The 15,419-nt window shown below is 40.2% G+C and overlaps 1 protein-coding gene across 15 annotated transcripts in view; it reads right to left on the bottom strand.

Annotated features, from left to right (window-relative positions):
* Positions 1 to 15,419, bottom strand: part of RABGAP1L (RAB GTPase activating protein 1 like) — a 786,837-nt gene that overhangs the window by 662,718 nt on the left and 108,700 nt on the right. For 10 of the 15 annotated variants that reach the window (XR_014256708.1, XR_014256709.1, XR_014256710.1 and 7 more), the window contains exons 1-2: positions 10,647 to 10,808; positions 5,115 to 5,204 (exon numbers count right to left, since the gene is read on the bottom strand). The exons of 1 other annotated variant lie outside the window; for it this stretch is intronic. Coding sequence is in view for 3 of the 14 variants with exons in the window: in XM_082437232.1 (XP_082293358.1) it covers positions 5,115 to 5,120 (6 nt within the window). In the remaining 11 variants the exon portion in view is untranslated. Of the gene's footprint in view, positions 1 to 5,114; positions 5,205 to 10,646; positions 10,809 to 15,419 lie in introns of those variants that run through there. 4 more of the 15 variants (XM_082437220.1, XM_082437221.1, XM_082437234.1 and 1 more) reach the window with 4 other exon arrangements.

Raw genomic sequence — 15,419 nt, forward strand, 5'->3', positions numbered from 1 at the left:
AGAAACCACAAGCATCATGTATAAAATAAAAATAAGTTCTCAGTGAGAGCTTTATTTATAAGTAACTACTTATAAAAATGATATCTACTTTGGGGTTTTTGCATGTTTCAGAGAGATGAGGAGCTGCCACTCGGTCTACATAAGTGAAGAGTTATAACTTCAAATTTTCATACCTCTATCTAAGATGTCTCTCTTGCTTTCTTTAAACTCAACTCAGATATTCCAAGCAACCCTACCTGAAACCCCAGACCAGGTTACATAACCTTCTGAAGCTTTCTGTAAGACATATCCTAAGCTGCCCCATCCTTGCTACACACCACTGCATTTGCATGTTTCTCCAGTATGACTGTCAGCTCCTTAACAGTCTCTTATCTCTCCTTCTCTAGCACTGAACCCATTCTCTGCCTTATAAATGCTTGCTGAATGAAACAGTGTCAGAGAATGAAACCAACGGTATAAAGAGCCATAAAACCATAACACTCCATACAATAAAAACGAACTTTCATACTCATAATGATATTAACTTTCTTCTGAAAATACACACTTAGGGGGCTTCCCTGGTGGCGCAGCGGTAGAGAATCTGCCTGCCAATGCAGGGAACACGGGTTCGAGCCCTGGTCTGGGAAGATCCCACATGCCGCGGAGCAACTAGGTCCGTGAGCCACAACTACTGAGCCTGCACGTCTGGAGCCTGTGCTCCACATAAAGAGAGGGCACGATAGTGAGAGGCCCGTGCACCGCGATGAAGAGTGGCCCCCGCTTCCCTCAACTAGAGAAAGCCCTCGCATAGAAACGAAGACCCAACACAGTCAAAAATAAATAAATAAATAAATATTTTTAAAAAATACACACTTAGGAAATATAAACTTGAGGGAAAATCACAAGAAAAGTATTAAGCACAAGCATGTGACAACATACTATTAAGCTGTTTTACCCACTGCACCCTCAAAAAAAAAATCTGTTTATCTTGGGGGGAAGAAAGCAAAATACGTAACTATATTTTTCCCAGGCAACCATATACTTTTTTCCCACCCTAAGTTCAAAAAAAACCTGACATTTAAGGAATGGTGATTGTTAATTATCCAAGCTAAAATAAAAGTTTTTTGGGTGTATCTAGCTATTTTGAGGTGTTAAAATAAAAATCACCCATTACAAACAGCCATAAATCTTGATGTTGGAAGGCTCTCAGAGGTCATCTAATGTCATTTATATACTCCTCCTCATTGCAGAAAGAGTTCAGGTTGGTAGAGAGCATCCAATCCACTTTTCATTCAATACACCCTACATTTCTGCTTCCCTTCGTCTTTCCCTCGCCAATCCTCTGGACCCACACAAAACATGTCTTCTGCCTTGCAGATAGCAGCCTTTCAAGATCCATTTTATTTTGCTCTACTTATTTTATTTTATGGTTTGACTTATTTTAGTGATTAAAAGTAATATACATGCTTATCTATTTCAATGACTTCTTTGGCTTCTCAAAAATCATCCAGTAAAATGAAAACACCAGGCACGTTTATAGGTGTTCCTTTGTAAACCTTACCTTTTTGGTCCTCATAACCACCCTATGAAATAGGCAAGGCAAATATCATCAACCCCATTTAATGAATCATCAATACAGAGTAGTAGTTGAGAGTCACTATGAGGCAAATTTAGAAGCAAGAGACCTGCCTCTTATGAGCTGTGTGATCATAAGTTACTTTCTCTAAGCCTGTTCCCTCATCTGCAAACTGGGAATGACATTATAATAGTTCCTACCTTAGATAGTTATTGCAAAAATTAACTAGATAATGCATATTATCTAATATAATAACTAACCCATTAAACACTCAATAATGTTAGTTTATTATTATTATTATGCAAAGAGAAAAAAACTGTGGCAAATCACTTACGCTCTCAGAATCTCATAGCAGCACTAGATCAAGAACTAAGGTCTTACGTTCTATCCACCTTGTCTTCCACAAAACCAAAAAATGTTTTTAGTTATATTTGCAGCTTAAAGTTGATTTTTTTTTCCATTCCCTTTGGCCAACCAAAGTTTCTAAAATCTACTATTATCATGCTCCTCTTCCAAATGAAATTCTCACAAGTACAAAAATTGCTAGAGTTCTCTATCTAGAAAAGTAAATTCTCAGTGGAGCATAATAAAGTTCTACTACATCTAGCATGCAAACATAATGAAATTTACAAACAAAATGAGAAGTATCATATTAATTGCTAAACGAACTGGTTTCTCTAACCTACTATAGTTAGATTATCTTTTAAAACTTTTACCTGATATTTTCAAATGGTAGAAATTGCTATTTTATTGTTTGTGAAACCAAGTGCAACAGGAGAAACCTGTTTCATCTATCAAAACTATTGACAAAATTGACAAGAAATATAAAACACATGTCAGAATTTTTAAAAATTAGAACACCCCATTGTTCATAGCAGCACTATTTACAATAGCCAAGACATGGAAGCAAACTAAGTGTCCACTGACAGGTGAATGGATAAAGAAAATGTGGTATATATACACAATGGAATATTACTCAGCCATAAAAAAGAATGAAATAATGCCATCTGCACCAACATGGATGGACCTAAAGATTATCATACTAAGTGAAGTAAACCAGACAGAGAAAGACAAATATCATATGATATCACTAATATGTGGAATCTAAAAAGTGATAAAAATGAACTTATTTACAAAACAGAAATAGACTCACAGACATGGAAAACAAACTTATGGTTACCAAGGGGAAAAGGGAGGGGGGGAGGAGGGATAAATTGGGAGTTTGGGATTAACATATACACACTACTATATATAAAATAGATAAACAACAAGGACCTACTATATAGCACAGGGAACTATATTCAATATCATGTAATAATCTATAATGAAAAGAATCTGAAAAAGAATATATATATATATATGCATATACATATACATATGTATAACTGAATCACTTTGCTGTATACCTGAAACTAGCACTTTTTAAATCAACTATACTTCAATTTGAAAATTAAATAAAATAGGGGACTTCCCTGGTGGTCCAATGGTTAAGAATCTACCTTCCAATGCAGGGGTCGCGGGTTCAATCCCTGGTTGGGGAACTAAGATCCCACGTGCCGCAGGACAACTAAGCCCGTGTGCCACAACTACTGAGCCCGCGCACCACAACGAAAGATCCCACATGCCACAACGAAGATCCCATGTGCCGCAACTAAGACCCGACGCAGCCAAATAAAATAAAATAAATACATAATTAGAGGCCTAGACTCATTAGTGAAAAATTAAGCTGCCTAACTCATGCATAAAAATTTTATAGGTTCACTACTACTGGCAAACAGGTGGTCCTAGGATTTAAATAATAACATCTAATCTCACTTTTCACATTAATGTTAACCAGGAAGCTTGGGTTAGTGTTGGAATCAATTCTAGAATATTGAGAGGAAAAAATGGATGGAGGAAAGAAGACATTAACTGAATTACAATTTAGTACCAACTTGATAGGCAGTAATACATCTTTGCATAGGAAGACTAGGACAAAGTCAAATCAAAATATTGTTCCAAATTTGACCACTAACAGCAGGGCAAAATATGAGACAAAGATTTTAAATGAAAGAATACAGTCCATGAGAGAAGATCTTTGTGGAAATAAAATAATAAATGAATACAGTCTGATGGCTATTAGCTGCTGAGACAACAAAATTACTATAAAAAACAACCTAAGAAACCATACTGTCTGCCAGTATATGTATAGGCTCCTGTCAATGGTTGACTTTTCACTAAACTAAAATATAATTCATTCAAAGTGTCATACCAAGATAAATCTACTAAAGAGAAACTATTCAAGGAAATACCTAATATCCACTCTAACAACCATTTGCATTTATACCATGCTCCTAGCAAGGGGACTCAAAAATGACAAAGTACATCTTGAAGCACAGAAAAAATACTCTACATTGTTTATCAAAAACTAGTGTTACATGTCTCTTAAACCTCCAAAACTGAAAACCACAAGTTTGTATTTTTACTAAAAATAGTGTTTGTTATTTGCATCCCCTCTGGTGAAGTTTGATTTTTAAACTCCTGTAATTTTGCCTACTGCTGATAATGAGGGAAGAACATGGGTGTACATAATACACAGGGTAAGGGAGAGGTTGAGAAATCCTTCACTGGTACATGAATGAATTCTACACTTGCCTTTTAAAATGTGCTACTTTTCTGGAAATGTGGCATTCAAAAAATCCCTTTGGGTTTGCATTACTTTCATATTTGTGACTTGAAAGATAGTCTTCAAAGAGCCAGACCACTTATTTTTAGTCATTTACCAGGTAGAGTGTGTTTTCGTCATAAATTCCAACAGCTAGTGGGTGGGGTGTGTGTTATACGTACATATAAACACACACATCCATGTGCATGTGTATATCTTTAGAAAAATGTTTGCATAGTTTAAATTAAGGACATCAACATCACACTTTGTATCACAAAAAAATGATGGTAGAAAATTTGGAAGAATTTTAATAAACTCAATTTGTAAAACCTAACACATCTTCAAAAAAAAAAAAAAAAAACCCACCTCTGTGCTGACATGATTAGCTACACCATTCAAATGGTGCGAAGTATCTGAAGCATGCTGCATCTAAACTCTTATCATGCTATTTGGGGTGTGCTATTTTGTGGAGAGGTTCATATGAAACTGCTAAAACCTAAAGTAACAGGACAATATACTTTACATATCAGAAGCTTAAATAAATGAGGAAAACAGTATGGCAAAGACATAATTCACATTTATTTTGGAACCAAAGCTCATCCCAAAAATTCCTTGTCAACCATCCAGAAGTAGCCCAGCTTTTTACCAACCAAGCAGTTTTTTACTATAGCAACTTCATTACCAAGATTACCAAAATTTTCCACACACTTTTAACAGTCTGTATGTGTTGTTACCTGGGCAACATTCAAAAAGGGCTTTTAGCTTTATAGAACTGGTAGGTCAAAGAGAAGTAAAGCTTCTTCAAATTGAGTGTGCATCATTTTAATTAGAAGCAGTGAGTATGAAATCATCAACAGACAGAAAACCTTGAGAACTACCACCAGAGCTTCAATTTGATTAACAGACACAACTTACTGTCATTTGCCTTCATTTCTAGCCACCTAATTCCCCTGTGGAACACAGCAAGCTCCATCCAAGACTTCAAAACATCTCCAGTCATACAGGCTGTCAAAGACATAAATGCTGAAATCAAAGGAACTTCTTTGAGTAAAAAATCTATCCTTCACAACTGGCTATAGTATGAAATACCCTGCTTTGCTGCCCTAAATTGTGAAAAGCAGTCAGCTCAGCTGTGGATCTGTATAAACTGCCTTTCTGCCTAAACCAAACCTGCCTCCAAAAATTAAGATCCAGTCATTTAGAAAGCACATTTTTAAAGACGCTTTGAAAAGACTTCCTGTACTGCTACAGCCAATTTGATGCTGTCTATTTGGCCAAACAAAAAATAATGGCATCTCCTTACAAAGAAAATATTTTCCCTTTCTTTCCAACAGTTTTAGGATTGATAAACTCAAGGTTGTTTCTCTTACACTAATAATTTTTCCCTCAGCTTTTACTCTAAGAATACTTAAGTGTTCTCTGGGTCATAGTCTAATCAGGGGCACAGCATACAAAGCTTATTTAACGTTAAGAAGTACTAGATGACTCCAGAGACAAAAATGAAAGACGAGTTGAAAAGCAGAAAGGAAAACTGGCCTTCAAGGCTCTTCACCATCTGGTACTGACTCTTTCTTGCCTAGCTCTTTCCCTCCATACCTTTGATCGCCCTGGCCTCTGGCCCAGAAAGGCCTTTCTCTATATACTATTTGTCCTATTTCCACATGTCCAAATCCTACCCATTCTTCAAAGCATGGTTTAAATGTCACCTCTTCCCATATCCTTACAACTAAAAGTAATCTCTCCCTCCTCTCTCTAACTTGTACTGCCTTATCTTTATCTCTTTAGCACACATTACTTTCTGCCTTACATTATCTTTGTTTCCATATTTAATCCCCCACATAAGCATAATGCCTCAGGGTCAAGGTTCATGCCTTATTCATCTCTATTCAAACTGCTTAACACAATGTCTTACATATATTAAACACTCTAATTGAGCTACATGAATGGCTTGGGTTAGGAAAAGAGATAAGTCCACTAGAAACAACTCCAGATTAGGAGTCCCCAGACCTGGCTTTGCTAATGACTAGCTATGTGACCTTGAACTTCAATCTTTTAGTGTGTTCATCCACAAAGTGAAGAGGGTGAACTAAACCAGTTTTTAACTATAAACTGTTACCCATTATCTGGCTGTAAAATCAATTTGGGTGTCAAAACCCAGCATTTTTTAATAAAATGAAATAGAAAATACCAAAGTGTGTTGTAGGCAGTGCTGCGGTATGCTGTAAATGTTTAACTGGCTATCCAGAGGAGAGAGAAAAGCTCCGAACTGTAACATTTGCAGGTGTCCCTGGTGTAAATACTCCCACCAGGGCCAATTTCAAGCTACACATGGAGTTCGGTGGGAAGAGAGGCACAATTGCTCTTACAAGCCAACTGATGAGCCAGCCCCAGCAAGGTCCTGAAAAGATAAGTATTATTTCACCTAACTTTTCTTTCAACTGTGTGTGTGTGTGTGTGTGTGTGTGTGTGTGTGTGTGTGTGTTGAATCAGGGTGTAAGATGTATTTCTTACTGTGAGCCACAGTCAAAACAGTTCATAAATGTTCAGCTAAGCAATCTCCTAGTCTCTCTTCCATGTATGCTACACAATGCAATAAATCTCACTCTTGGTTACATATGTAATCTCTTCACCACCAAAATTGATACGTCTCTTCAAAAATGAGAGTAACAGAGGTGCCTATTGATACCGCCAGAAGGCAAATTACAGGGAGTGGAAATTTGGCTTAGGAAGTATTAGCAAAAGGGCAAGGTTCTCAGCCTTTGTTCAGTTACAACCGAGGGCTACAACACCCTACTAGTAGCAACGGCTCTTTTAGCAAAGGGTTAGGAGAAAGAGGAGGAGAGGAAAAGGAAATATAGTATGAAAAAAGGTCCATGTAATTGTGATATGTGTCCATTCCCCTACTCCACTAAGAACCTGGGTACAGAGAAAACCAGTGCTGTAAAAAAAGTAAATTTCCATACCTGGTGTTTCCCTGTCAAATTCTCCAGCACAAGCCTGCACTGAGAATGCCCTACTACTAAAATTAAGTTTTTGCCATGGACTAGAGACATGTAGTACTTGTTGAACTTAGAAGAGGCAAGGGGGAAAATAGTACAGCAAACAGTTGTTAGACTTGATATTCTGGGAAAACTAGGCTTTTATTGAAAAAAATACTTTATTTTCTTCTTATTTAAGCTTACTAAACTGGGTGAGAAGGGAAGTTTCTTGAATATATTTTTGGCTGTACTATGTCTATCACAACAACACAGTCTGTAGCCAGATTTTTCATGAGTGTTTATAAAGAATTGTGTTTTCTATTTTTAAGGTTATTTAGAAAACAAGAAGGCTCAGAATTTCAAGTGGGCTAATAATCTTAGCCCAAATCTAACTCCAAATCAACTGAATATATGCCTATAAGTTTCCCAGGAAAATCCCAAAAATTACACCAAAAAACACCAAAAGATGACAAAAAGAAGTCAGCAAGAAGACAAACTTGCAATACTCAAGTATGGCATCCTATCTGTTGAATGAGTGCAATATGGAAAGTAAAAGAAGTATGAAAAAGAGAATGTTGAGATACAAGTTCTGCTTAATTCCATTAACTATTTCTTATTAGGGTCCACTGATAGTCAGGTACTTACACCTAATTTCAAATATTGACCATAAAGTGAAAATTATTAACCACTCTGAAAAGCCAAGAGTCAGGGCAAGCAATGTCTTTCCCCATGCTCACAATATTAAACCTCTCCTTAAAAACTGAGTATGTTTTGGGACTTCCCTGGTGGTCCAGTGGGTAAGACTCTGCACTCCCAATGCAGGGGGCTCAGGTTCCATCCCTGGCCAGGGAACTAGATCCCACACGCATGCCGCAACTAAGAGTTCGCATGCCACAACTAAGGAGCCCGCAAGCCGCAACTAAGACCTGGCACAACCAAATAAATAAATAAATAAATATTTTAAATTTAAAAAAAAGAACTGAGTATGTTTTACCGTAACTCAGGCTCAAGGCTCGATTTTCTTTGCCTCCACTATCTGTGGTGCCAAATGCTCATAAGACTATCTGTATAAGAAATTCCAGAGCTGTCCTTGCAGTACCAGAGGCTGGAATAGCCTTGGGCTGCTGGTCATGCTCAGACCCACCGGCTGACCTATTTATGTAAAGCAAGAGCTATACACATGTAGCAACTCATTAAAACTTGTGAGACATAGCAAAAAACCTCTGTGCCTGGCAATCCCATGGCCTACAGTATCTATGTCATTCTCCAAACACCCTCTGTCCATCCATAATCATCCCTACACCACTTCAAGGCAATAGTAGGCTAGAATGCAGACCCAGTTCTACACCCTCAATACAAGAAAGTTTTGCTACTTAGCTACTACTCTCTTCAAAGCTAATCTCTAGAAACCCGGCTATCTCCGACTCATAATATTTTTACTTGGCACAAGAGAATTCCTTCTTTTGACTACTCCAAAAGAATGGATAAAAGGACTATCAGCTTTAATGCTGTATCATCTGAGTTCAAATAAATATACAGTAATTGAACGAGTTCAACTTTGGGTTAAGGCAAAGAAAATTTTAATTATAAGTTTTTAGAAGTCACTAATTTAGAATTGGTGAGCTGATAAACATAAAAACTTCTGTTTCACATACTCAATAAAATTCTGTTATTCAAATTAAAAAACACCATAAAAACTACTAGAGTGAAAAGAAAATGGTCTGAATCATGAAACAATTCGCAAAAGAACAAAAATTCTCAGAACATCACAATTGTAATGTATAAAAATTCCCATCAAATAACTCAGGCCAAAAAAAAAGTCATACACTGACAGTTACACCTTTTTAAGTTGGCTGGTATATTCACTACATGTCCCAGTGTACTGGGACCTACTACCTTGTTTCCAGCTTTCTAGAATACAATGTAGGCTATATAGTACATTCACCTATAAAGACTACATCCACTTCTCTCCAGATGACTTGTTAATACATAATACGAGGGCACATTTTGACCTGATTTAAGAGAGACATCAGTCTAACTCAGTCTCAACTAACTCCCCAACCAAGCAAGCATTTAATACAATTTGAAGATAATGCATACATTAAATTCATCTGGTCTTTCTCCTTTGTAATTTCGTTGTCAGTTTCAAATGGAACTTTGTTGAGATAACGAATCACAGGCCAGTTTTCCAGTAGGAGCAACTTGTGGACCAATATTTTCCATGCACAAAATCCACTTCCAATTTGACCACAAGCAAACTTCATGTTTGTATCTTCTGACATCATACTACTGGATATTCTACAGAAGTGCAGCAGAAGCCACATATAAACACTATTATGAGAAAAGTCAGAAGGTTTTCACGATATCGTGTTGTCAGAATCGTTAAGAAGCAACTACTTACCTCCCACCATGTACAAGATAATTTAAATGTATTTTTAAAAATCCCTAAACCTTCCTGTACCAAAAATGCAGACCCTGAAATCAGTTTCCAGTCAGCGCTGAAATCTGTCCGGCAAGCAAAAGTTCTCCTTACCGTTAGCATAATGAGGTTGACAATTCTTATCACTTACATGAAACCCTCAGTTCTGCAAGTGACCAGGTGAATTCTGGTACATTTTCTAGGATGATTCTGAGAAGTATAAGGAGAATACAGAAGCACCTGGACACACTGCCCTGGATCAGAAACAAACCCGGTCGGTCCAGTCTCCTAGCGCCCGGACACCTCCCGCTGGCCAGTGTCCCCTTTCCACATGCTGACGCACTGCCCAGTCCTGCACCGTTGGCGACCAGTGCAAACTACCAGCCCAGTCTCAGAAACTTTGACTCAGTTATCAGGACACTGAGCACCCACAACCTGGACGGGGGTTGTTTGGCATGGCCAGGCGGTCAACTTTGAAGCGGGGCATTTCTTGCAAGTAGAGATGTGCCCAGGACGCAGCCTAACCCATCCAGCAAAACCACAAGCATCAACAGCAGAAGAGGAGCAAAGACCCGGGCGGAGACAGGGGGAGCGCGAGGGCAAGACGCGGTCACGAACAGATGCCTGAATGTGGGTAAGAAAATAACCTAACCACACGCCCCCCGGACGTGGGGCCGCTGGGACTGCGAACCCGGCAGCAGCCACGGCGCAGCAGCGGGCGGCAGCGGCGGAGGCGGCTGCGATGTCAGGAGGACACAGCTGGAAACGAGCTCCCAAGTCACCAACCCCGCCCCCAGGTGAGGGGCGCCGACCCCGACCGCCGGCCCGCCCGGGCCGCGAAGAGCCGCCGCCCGGGAGAACCGCGGTGTCCGGGAAGCCACCGACAGTCCCGAACCCTCCCCGAGCCTTCCTCCCGAGGTCCTCTCGCATCCCGTGCCGGGCCTGGCCCCCACCGCTACCCTCCCCGGCTTGCCCCGGCGCCAGCACCCCCAGCCCGGCTCCCAGTCTCTTGTCTGCCCGCCGGCCCCTCGGAGGCCGCCCTCGCCTCACCTCCTCACGTCTCCGCGGGCAGGGCCGGAACAACTCTGCCAGGCGCCCGGGTCCCACCCGCCGCCCCGCGCTCTGCGACCGGGCCCGTCCCGTTCACTCTGCCGCCGCCAGAGCCCTGGGAGGGCGGAGGGAGCAGGGCGGAGGGAGCGGAGAGGGGAGGGGAGGAGGGCCGCCCGGCAGGAAGAGGCGAGGGAGGGGGCGGGCCGGGGAGGAGGAGGAGTAGGAGGCGGTGGCGAATCGGGAGCGCGCGCGTCCGGGCCCCTCGGCGCGGCGTGCGCGCTCCTGAGGGCGGAGGCGCCTTCTCTGCCCTGGGTGGAGGGCGCGCACGCGCGTACACGTCCCCACCTGGCCGTGGTTGGGTTAGGGCCCGCGAGTGGAGACCCGGCCGACCTGGCTTGTTACGAGTAGGGACCCGCGAAGGGGCTAGAGGCGCTCGTGGCGCTTCAGAACCTCCCGGAGGGTAACCGCGCCGTGAGCCAGCCCGCGCGGGCTAGCTGAGGCCGTCCCCGAGCCCCGAGCGAGTTGGGCTGAAGCCCTGCCCGGCGGTTACCGAGCTCTTAGATGATTCTGAGTTTGGGGCGATTGTGTTCTTGCTCATAAACCTGGCTTACATATATTTTCATTCTTAATAATGCCCGGTAACCCTCAGGGAAGTCACCTTTTAAAGAATACTAACTTTTCTCGCCAGTTACTATTTTCTGTGCCTCTTTCAAGGTGTCTTGTGTACTTACGAAGTGCTCCCTTGCCAGTTCGTTGTGTGAGACTCAGGGGAGATTGAAGAGGAAAATAACCTGCGTGGAATGAACAGGAAGCACTATTATGTATTTATGAAGAAAACGTACCCTCATTTGCACCTTTTTATCCTCTGGGGTCATAAATTTGGGGGCACAAACTAGTAGAGATAAAATAAGCTAACTCTTTCATCTACTAATATTGTACTGATCCGTCAACTGTGGATATCCTCCTTCCCAGATACTGCAGGCAAAAATGACCAGGAAATTTTCTGAATTTCCTTAGCACGTTGTTTCTATAGGTTTGTGGCGCCCAATATATTCAGCCTTACCTGGGTAAATCTGTGCAATACTTTATCCCACTAGAGAATCTTTGAGGCCCTGCTTCATTTTTATCTTCCACCATGCCTAGCATAGTGTCTGACTCATAGAAAGTACTCCATAAATGTTATTGTATGAATAAGTGAATATATTGCAGCAAGAGTTAAGTGTATGTCCAATGATTTCTGCTCTAGAGTGACTTCTTTAAAATTCTCCCTCTGTCCTACCTCAATTCCCCTGCACTCATTTCCCCACCTAGATCCAAAAGCTACCTGAGAAATAAGACATTCGTCCAAAGAGCCCTCTCAAGTTCTACACACACACGCACACACACACACTGTGCCCCCCACCACGCCTTTTTCCTAATTTAAATGTTTATAGATGCTGGGACATATTAAGAGTATTGCAAATGTTTTGTGTTTCCCCTACCTGCTGGGCTTCTTTAAGCTCTGTAACCCAAGAGACTACCTAGCTCTGGGCCTGACCCAATAAGTGCTGGTCTTTTGATATTTAATAAAGTTAAATATAACTCAAAACATCTGTATCTATTAATAAATAAGCCAACAACTATGTACTTAGCCTCTACTAAACGAAATACTAGTAAAGTTACACTGAACACCATAAGAAAGTCAATAGATGAAAAAGACAGTTTCTGCCTTCTGGTATCTGCTAACCTGAAAAAAGCTTTCTGACAAAAATGGCAACACTGTGATAATTATCTGCATTCAATAAGAAACAGCCCCCGAAAAAGGAAATAAAAGTTTTAAATCACAAGTCCCAAATAAGTTTAGTGTTCCCAAATTCATGACCATATGCCTTCGGCAGCAATAACAGTGTCCACCATTGGCTGTTGCCAGTTAATTCTCCTATTAAAGTGGAGCATAACAGCCAAGTCACTGTTATAGGATCATTGATGTGCCAGCTTGCTACAAGGAAAAGAACTCTGTCCCATGGCCACATGTTACACCTCTAATCACCAGGGGTCATTCTGTAAAACCGAGCTGTTCCTCACAATAGAACTTGGATAAGAGATGTCACAAGAGAACCTAGATAAGAGACAAGTCACAAGAGAACCTAGATAAGAGACAGTGAAGGTGATTTGGTACAAACTCATCCTCACTACCAGAAAAACAGTTCTAAGTACATGCCAAAGAACTAATAACAAAGCATTCTTCCTATAATGTGTGATGCTCACTTCTCTCCCCACTATGACTTTCTTAGTACTAAGCATACACTAGCAGCCCTGGTCCATGAAAGGACTGAAGCTCTTACTTTGAGGGGAGGTGTTATAAAATGTTCTAACATGATTCATAACATGACAGAAACTGGTGGCCTAGGTCCAGATCTAACCCACAAATGCATTTTGCTTGGCCTGCATGGTGCTTAAAAAATTAGCCACAGTTAAAAGCCAGAAGATTTCACATGCTTTTCGGGGTTCTTTTTAAAAAGTGGAAGATTTGGAAACAGTGGGCTTACATTTTCACATGAGGACAGTAAGCTACAGGACATGATTTGTCTCTTTTCCAGAGTCTTTACATTCCTTATTGTACCTTACATTGCTCTGTTTCCTTCATGTGGGTCTGCAATTCCAAATTTAAAATATCATAATACTGTATCAGAAACTGGAAACAAGTTCAACGTTGAACAAAAATGGAAGAGTTTAAACTATGGTATTTAATGGAGTGGAATATTATCATATTGCATTTATAATGAGCACTATTGGTTGACTCCCACCCAAGTGTGCATTTCCACCCCTCTGCAATTGTAAGTTAGCTAATGATTTGAATGGGAACAGGCCCAGCTCCAGATCCAAGTGTAGACCCTAACTGAGGTACATAATCAGCCTAATCAGGTCCTCACCTGACTCTGTCAGTGATAGACACTAACACAAGTCTAAATTGGTCCAGTCATAAGGAAGGCCAGATCTTGTGTTTGTTGGGAGAAGAAAAGTCCTCTCTCTGTCTCTGTCTCTGTCTCTGTCTCTGTCTCTCTGTCTCTCTCTCTCTCTCTCTCTCTCTCTCTGCCTGGTGTGATAGATGCATGTGAGTCCCACAGTTATTGTAGCCACTTTGCTACCATGAGGGAAGCCAGCCTGCGGTTAAAGCTGACACATGGTGCAAGAGCTTGAACCCAGATTGAAACCTACCACCTTCCTCTGGATTTAGTAACTTCCCTGAGCCAACAAATTTTCTTAGCTACTTAAGAAAGTTTGAAGTTGGCTCTTTATTACTTGCAGCCAAAGCTAAATTTTCCATGCATGTTACAGAAGAAAAGGCTGTAGTTGCATTATTTGACTCTTTAAGGATACACTTCCAATGGGATGAATAGGTAACAACCTACGTGATAAAATTTTACAGGATCTTGAAAGGAACTTCACCACCATCACCCCCAAATCCTTCCCTGACTAGGTTAACTTATGCCTTAGAATCCTTCACTATACTTTTTTTAAAACTTTGACTTCAGTCCTATGCCCTATTTAAATCAACTTACCCTGAGAAGAGCACTTCATGACTCTAATCAGTAATCTTGTATAAATGAGTTTATCATATGGTTTTTTTACTAGTGGGAAGATAGAAAAAGAGACAATGGGAACCTGAGGAAGGAAGGAATCACAGAGACAGCAAAGATGTAATAGAATTAACTACAGATATAGAAGACAAATTTTTATATTTCACAGTTCTATGCAGGGCTGAAATTCAGAGTAATTCAGGCAAATCATACTAAGCCTATATGATAAATCAAACCAATATTATAATCACCCTTTTAAGACTGAATAAGAACAAAATCAAACAATATGTATATAAGGATCAGAAAATTTTCTCGGCAGTAGAAGAGGCAAGCAGAGCCATAAATATCTCTCTGAAGAAGAAGAGCTGATGTACTACTTTTGTGATTCGATAAGAAATGAAAAGGACACCTACCAAAAACTATTCCCATGCCTTGTGGCAGGAGTCTGAAATTCACTTCACTAACAGAGTCCTTTTCTTGGTCTGGGGCAGTGATCCTCATTAATGTATAACAAAATCACCTTGGGAGTTTATTTTTTAAATGCAGACTTCTATACTCAACCCCGAAGAGATTCAGTAACTCTGGGGTGAGACTTGGGACTTGTTTTATTTTAACTTTTTATTACAAAAAATGTTTAAGCACATAAAAAGTAGAGAGAATAGTATAATGTCTTCATGTGCCAATCATTCAGCTTGAACAATTATCACCATATGGCCAATCTCCTCTTCCCTACCCCTCACATGGATTTCACCTATTAAAAAAAGATAAATATATATTTCATTATATAGTTCTAAAAGGTAAGGATTTTTTTTTTTTTTTTGCAATCAATAAAATCCAGAATGTGGGAAACTCTACGGGACAAACCACCAAGTTCCTTCAACAAATATATTGCATAAATAAAAATAGGAAGGAGGATATGCTTAAATTGCTTGAATCTTCATTTTGTTTGTTTGTTTTTTAACAGCTTCATGCAGTATAACTGCCATACAATGAACTCTACATATGTAAAGTATACAATTTGACAAGTTTTGACATATGTATACACCTGTGAAACCATCACAACAGTTAGGACAGCAAACGTATTTATCTCCGAAAAAAGTTTCCTTGTGCCTCTTTGTAAGTTCTCTCTCCTATTCCCCCATCCTCAGGCAACCACTGATCTGCTGTCATTCTAGATTAGTTTGCATGTTCTAGAGTTTTCTATAAATAGAAT

Source organism: Balaenoptera physalus (assembly GCF_965194825.1).
Source record: "Balaenoptera physalus genome assembly, chromosome: 1".
Classification (NCBI taxonomy): domain Eukaryota; kingdom Metazoa; phylum Chordata; class Mammalia; order Artiodactyla; family Balaenopteridae; genus Balaenoptera; species Balaenoptera physalus.